This window comes from Sinocyclocheilus anshuiensis, unplaced genomic scaffold (assembly GCF_001515605.1).
Source record: "Sinocyclocheilus anshuiensis isolate Anshui unplaced genomic scaffold, SAMN03320099.WGS_v1.1 scaffold115, whole genome shotgun sequence".
In the NCBI taxonomy this organism is placed as follows: Eukaryota; Metazoa; Chordata; class Actinopteri; order Cypriniformes; family Cyprinidae; genus Sinocyclocheilus; species Sinocyclocheilus anshuiensis.
Window position 1 is genome coordinate 1878394 of NW_015548219.1, and position 7188 is coordinate 1885581.

Genomic DNA, 7188 nt, shown 5'->3' on the forward strand with positions numbered 1-7188 from the left:
TAACAATCAAACATCATACTTCTTCAAAGAAATCATCGGCATTAAACAAACAATCTCCCATAAAACACAACACTTAAAATTAATGAAGTCCACCCATTTTAAGTTCTTAGGGCTTTGTCCACAAAATGATACCTGGTTTCTAGGCTAGGCCTACCCACAACCTGTCAGCATTGTTTTGTCAGACAGCAAGTCCTGTCTGGCACCCAAAATCAGTGTTTTACAGTAAGCTATTTTATCAAGTAGAAGAGCAGAAAGCAGGAGACGAAGCCATTGCAAAATTAGCAGAGTTTATTAAGATAATCCTAGCTGTGTTTAAATGCTCTGTCAGCTTCGTCTGACCAGCACAAATCCAGCAAGTGTTATTATAGCCTACCACAATCAATGAAAAATTACTGCTTTACAACATCGTCTCTTGACGTTACCTTTAAATGAAGACGTTCTCTTATGTCTAACGGTTTGATTCATCTGTAATGATGTACGTGTGCCCTCTAGTGGAATATTCAAAAAGTTGTTGTGTCCTATTTTCAAGTAGTAGTAGTAGTAGTAGTAATAATAATAATAATAATAAAGCCTTTAGAATATTACAGTGTTCAATATTCTTTTGTTCATAAAATAGACTTCATAAATGCAATTTAAACAATAATATTTGTAAGACGCTTTTTAGAAAATTTACTTGGAAACAATAATGTGCATCAATAGAAATAAATAAATCAAAGACTTATTAATATATATATAATACTATTTACACAAAAACTGCTACTTGACACAAAATCCAATAAAACAGTAAAGTAATCTAAACTGAATAGTCATGGTAAATGGTAAAAGGCAGATACTTAGATAATAGACAACAAGGCAAATAATATTTGAATAATGTACATGACAATAATAACACTCTGAAAAGTTGTTTCACAATTCTAATAATATATGGGGGTGGGGTGTAATGCTAATGAATGCAAAAGTCATTTTGCTGAATTTGAAGCACTTTTCTTGTCTATGTGCTTCATGGCCCGCTTGACCCAGGCATTTTCAGGGTTTCCACAGAATCGTTTCTTCCTAACTGTTACGAACCTAAAGAAGATTACAGACAAAAGCATTAGAACAACATGAATGTGAGTAAATAATAAATGTCAGTGGTTGCATATTACTTTACAGTACATGCACTTGTGTACTTAGCCGACCTAAGAAAGTACTGGCTAATATAGGGTAATTACATGGGCTATGATTAGGTTTAGGTTCATGGTTAGTACTTAATTATTACCCAGTTATTTAAATTATTATAATAAGTACATAGTATGTGCATACGGAACGGGACTGTACAATTAAGTGCTAGCATGTTAATAATATAGGTGTACATCTAAACATGGGGGATACTCACACAGTGTATTTGAGGGGGCAAATTCTACTTGTCCAGAAATAAGACTCCAGCTGTTTCAGAGGTATTTTACTGGTTTCATTAAAGCAGCAGATACTGTTTGCCAAGTCACTTGACATTGTGTCTGAAAAGGTTTTTAAAATACAGATTATCCGAATATTATCAGATATTATCAGAAAGAGATTTAAAACCTGTTTTAGTTTGTTCAAATGAAGTTTCCTCTTTAAAAGATTAAATCTGAAGCCTGAAACGTTTACATTCTATGACAGAAACAGGCACTCACCAGCTGAGGTAAGCTGCAGAGCACAGCACAGCATCAGAAACAGTAATGAAGTCTTCATGAAGGTCTTCATTCTCCAGGTATGATACACCACATGAGAGACAGGGAGAGTGAACGCATGTGGTGAACTGCCAGCAGTCCATTATATAGTGACAGTGAATTAGTTTTCATGTTGAAAGAAATCCCCTATGCTTATTCTCTGGACCAGTGACATAGCCTTTTCTAAGTACAAAACAACACTGTCTTTGAACCTTCTTCCTCTTTATGTAGAGGTGGTTTTAAATGTGCTAAAATAATGCATTTGATGTAAATACCCTACTTCTGTTCACAAAAGTCTTCTTATTAAAATGAACTCCTATACAGTTGCCTTATATTCGGCCTACTGTTCTGCTGTTGAACCTTTACTGTTCATTCATTAGCATTAGCATCTGTTTGGATATAAGTGAAAATACATGCTCTGAGTTTAACTTTAATTCTAATATATGTCTGTATAACACCTGGAGCAAACAGGGTGTTACATCCCTCTTTAACACCACAGTCATTTAAATTGCATAGAAATCTGTTGCTGTTTAAAATATGCTTAATGGACTGCTATTGTCCTTTTTTGATAAAGGATTTCATTGTTTTAATGATGGCCTAAATAGCCCATAAAAGTTTCAAAAATTTGCCGGTTTTTGTCGGTATTGTATTATGATGCAGATTGTAAATAATTACCATAACAGATCAATTACTATTTTTCATTCTTGAAATATGAGTGACAACGGTCTCACTGTACGACACAGGTCCACCGATTAGGAGCCACGATCACAGAAATCGCCACAATTGTTTCACAATGCCAGTCTTTCATCTGGGACAGCCGAAAATCGTACAGTGTGTTTCAGGCTTTTGGCAGGATGGGAGGACTGGTTGCTGGGATGGGCATGGAATTTGAGGGGTGGTGGAGACTGGCAGGGATTAGTGGTGTGGATTGTTGGGGTGAAGTAGGTATACCTATAAGGGGGAGTGAAGGAGGGTCGATTGTGGTGAGCGTTGTTTGTCTGGTCGCACCAGCTCTGTTTATGAGGAGATTAAAAAATTAAAAGCAAATGATAGTAGTTTAAACGTTTAAACAGTATCATTTTGGATTGTTGTATTTTCAATGAAGAAGCTCACGTCATTGTCTTTATCAAAGACATGTCTGGTTTCTCACAAAATTGACTTTTAGGTGTCAACCCTGAGGGAAAAAAGTCCACATATATTTGTTGAAAGTGCTTGCATGAAATATGCGTTAAAAAATAATGTTGTATAAGGAATTGGAAAATGAAACAACACCTTTCGGAGACTGGAAGATTTTGAGCTGTTGGCGAGATAAAATGTTATATTATTCTGAGCAGAATTTTACAAATACTCAAAGACAAGATTGTTCTTCAGAAGACAGCACACTGTTAGCGATTTCTGTAAATTACACAGTATTTAACTGTAATATGAACTGTACTTTACTGTAAAACAGTTACACAGTATGTTACTGTATTTTAAAGTTGCATTATGGGAAATATCCTCTTGGAGCCATTAAAATACAGTATTTTTAATTTACTGTAAATCCAAATACAGTAAAAAATAAAAATAAAAAATGAGCGCGAAACCTGACCAATGACAGAAAGGCTTTTTTTTCTGCTTGGAGAAAGAAGAAGAAGAAGAAGAAGAAGAAGAAGAAGAAGAAGAAGAAGAAGAAGAAGAAGAAGAAGAAGAAGAAGAAGAAGAAGAAGAAGAAGAAGAAGAAGAAGAAGAAGAAGAAGAAGAAGAAGAAGAAGAAGAAGAAGAAGAAGAAGAAGAAGAAGAAGAAGAAGAAGAAGAAGAAGAAGAAGAAGAAGAAGAAGAAGAAGAAGAAGAAGAAGAAGAAGAAGAAGAAGAAGAAGAAGAAGAAGAAGAAGAAGAAAAAAAGGAAGACGCACACACCTCGCAGCTGCAAATGTATGTACAATATTCCTGCAGATGTTACACTACAATGTCAGCCTAGCACATTACACTAGCAATGCCCTATATTCTGTGGAACAACAAATTTGGATTGTATCCTACTATTAAAATATATGAGAGATTTCACTAGTTTTTATTCTTCAGGTTTTAAATACAGAGCAAGTAATAGTTATCCAATATTTTCAGAAAGAAACAGCTAAAATCTGATTTGATTATTAAAATAAAGAGATTCACCTGCTGAAGTAAAATGCAGAGCACTGCACAGTATCAGAAACAATAATGAAGACTTCGTGAAGGTCTTCATTCTCCAGATATACGTCAAGAGAAGAATATGTGCTGAATTGTCAGCAGCCCATCAAACAGAGATGGTGAATTCGTTTTCGTGTTGAAAGAAATCCCCTTGTTAATTCTCTGAGCCAGTAACACGATCTTTTCGTAGAAAAGTAAAAAGCATTCCGTCTCTGAAACATCTAATTCCTCTTTATTTTGCGTAGCTGTTAGGTGCTAAAAATGCATAAGAGAAAATGCAGCACATTGCATTTCACACAGGAAATACCCTGCTTCTTAAAATAGGCCTAGTGGTCTGTTGGCAAACCCTAGTATTGTTCATTTGTTAGCGTCTTCTAATTTTTAACATAAATAAAACATTTGATGAAAGTGAAAGTGTTTTTCTATGAGAGTGAATTGTGTGAAGTGCATAGTGTTCCAGCTACACCTTGAAAGGAAATTAAAATGATTTCTATTTTTTATCCACTTGCAGTTTTACTAAGGATATACGAGTTTGTCACATAAATGTAGCCAAAAACAAACAAACTAACTAACTAAAAACAACAGAAACCATCACAGAATTTGTAATGGTTTTACTGGTTATAATGGGAATTGAATCAGTTTTGTTGGTTTTAATATTGGTTTTCTCTAGTGGTAATTTTTTGCCTTTGTTAAAATTACTATCCTAATGGAATATGGCCCAAAACACACGACAGGAAACAATTTTTAATGGTTTTAATGGTTAATAGTTAATGGTTTGTAATGTTTGTAATGGTATTTATAGTGCAAACCATTAGAATTTCTGTGATGTTTCTATTGTTTGTTTGTTTTAAGCAGGATCATCCACGTTTGTGGTTTTGCTATGTTAACATAGTTGGTTATCTAAAGTGTACACATATTAGTACCTAAAAGGTACAAAATTGTACCTTTTAAGAAGTTACCACCCCAGTGACAGAGTTTACATGAAAACCTAGATCATTTCACGTACTTACAGGCAGCTTAATCCATGTCAAAGTTTCTGTTAAAGTAGCGGTTTCGGTTCAAATTTTGGCCATATACTCAAAACTACTACTCTTACTATTTTGAATTGTACCTTGACGTCTGAGTCCGAGGTGCTGCGATTCTCATTGGCTGCTATGCACCTTTAGGATACCAATATGGACCCTTTAGGTAAGGTGTACTTTGTTTTTGTTTTTTTATCCCAGTGACATCCGTCTTACCTTTATCTCTGAGAGTGAATCCACAAATGCATCCTTCTTATAATAATAGCTGCTATATATGTTTAAGACTCATTTATACTGAGAGAGAAAATTAGTAGGTGTGATAAACACTACATGAATTAAATAATTTACATGTTAGCATTGTATATAATACTTAAAAAAACATTATTACTAATGGAAAATATTACTAATTAATATGCTGGAAAACCTGCTTTTGTCAGTCTGTAATTCAAAGTATTGTATTATGATGCAGATTGTACATTATGACCACAACAGATAAATCACTATTTTCGAAATATACAATACATTTTTAAAAGGGTCATATGATGTTGCTAAAAAGAACATTATTTGGTGTATTTGGTGTAATGAAATGTGTTTATGCAGTTTAAGGTTAAAAAAACACATTATTTTCCACATACTGTACATTATTGTTTCTCCTCTATGCCCCGCCTTTATGAAACGCGTCGATTTTTACAAAGCTCATCGGTCTGAAAAGCGAGGTGTGCTCTGATTGGCCAGCTATCTAGTGCATTGTGGTTGGCTGAATACCTCAGCGGCGGATTTGAAGAAGGAGCGGCTGGCGTACTTGCGGCAACCACATGTGACGACCCCGGGCTGGACTCCGCTTTGTCCACGGTGAAAGCCGATCCGGCGATCCATTTGGGCGGCGTTATGCAAATCTTCCCACATCGTGACTTAGGTATGTGGGGGCGTGTTAGAATGAGCCGTTTTAGTTAGGCGTGGATTTAGTTAGTAGATATAATTTTTAGTCTTTGCAACTTTACAGATCTTCTTTATGCACCAAGAGCTTGTAACACTCCAAAGAGAAAGGAAAAATTGAAATCGCATCATATGACCCCTTTAAAATACCCAATTCAGAATTAATTCATTCTCAAAAATGAGCTGGAAAAACAAATGCTCATTATTTGAATCAGCTCAGATGGAAAATTACGTATTATTATGAAAGATCTCCATCAAAAGACAACTTTAGAAATTCACTTTTACTATTTTACTATTTTATTTTACAATTTTACTATTATAAAAAAGACATGTTAAAGTCCACAAAACACAACAATGCAACTTCACATTTATTCAAACATACAGAAAACTGCTTTTGATGCAGCTGGTGTACAATGCAATATAATTTAGACTAATTAAATATTAATAACATTTATTCTAGTAAAAGCATGATAAATAATCGCTCTACAGAAATAACAGAGAAATAATTATGAACATTTTCCCCATTAAATACTGAACAAGATACAGTATTTATACTGTAGTGCTTAGAGTCTTTGCTGTAGTAGCTGTGGTTGTTCTGCTGTTCATTTTTGCAATATGGCTGTTCACCCAGCTGCTGTTTGGATCTACACAGAACTCCCTTCCAGCAGCTGTTCGAAACCTAGGGCCGAAAAAACATCAAAACAACTTCTAAGTAAGATATTTAACCAAATAGACTCGTTCAGTTTGGCTCCGAAAATCTTTAGAGGACACTTACACAATAGCTGATATGGGACAGTTGCTTCTGGTCTGGTAAAAAGACACCACCAGGTTCAAAGGAATTTTCTTTTTATAGAACTGGAAACAGCATGATGATTGTGCTTCAAGTGCATTAGGAGCTGAAAGAGTTCAATACGTATTAGAAATAGTGTCAAAATGTCAAAAAGTTTACCTTTAAACTTAATATACAATTATTTATTAAACCTTCAGCGTTTAAATAAATGCATGGACATGCAAAAACTTAGATTGAATTAAACACTGTCAAATGTTTCCTGAAATGAATTGCATTGAGTGGTCATTGCGTTGAAGTACATAATGTCAAATCACTACCCACCACTTGACGTCAGCTGAATAGAGCAGAACAGCACCAGCAGCAACAGAGACATCAGGATCCTCATTCTTCAGAATATCTGCTCACACAAAATCTGGTCTAAAAATATGTGTGCTGAATGATTTGCTTGGTCCCCGTTATATAGTGAGGTTAGAGAGAAGTTCTTGGAGCAGACATTCACAGAACTTTGAAGCAACAATGAATGAGGATCCATATCTGTTCCCTTTTTTGTTTTTGTGTCTGTTACTACTTTTCTTTATGGTAAAAA

The 7188-nt window shown here is 34.8% G+C and overlaps 2 protein-coding genes across 2 annotated transcripts; both read right to left on the reverse strand.

Annotated features, from left to right (window-relative positions):
• Positions 1-933: 933 nt before the first annotated feature.
• On the reverse strand, positions 934-1725 carry LOC107654093 (C-C motif chemokine 13-like). The gene is made up of 3 exons (XM_016441020.1): positions 1656-1725; positions 1376-1496; positions 934-1068 (listed from the first exon to the last, which is right to left on the reverse strand). Exons 1-3 carry the CDS (start codon positions 1723-1725, stop codon positions 960-962), a joined length of 300 nt encoding a protein of 99 aa, XP_016296506.1. The 3' UTR covers positions 934-959.
• Positions 1726-2479: 754 nt separating this feature from the next.
• Positions 2480-6987, reverse strand: LOC107654094 (C-C motif chemokine 13-like). The gene is made up of 4 exons (XM_016441021.1): positions 6924-6987; positions 6588-6708; positions 6368-6491; positions 2480-2704 (listed from the first exon to the last, which is right to left on the reverse strand). Exons 1-4 carry the CDS (start codon positions 6985-6987, stop codon positions 2480-2482), a joined length of 534 nt encoding a protein of 177 aa, XP_016296507.1.
• Positions 6988-7188: the final 201 nt, after the last annotated feature.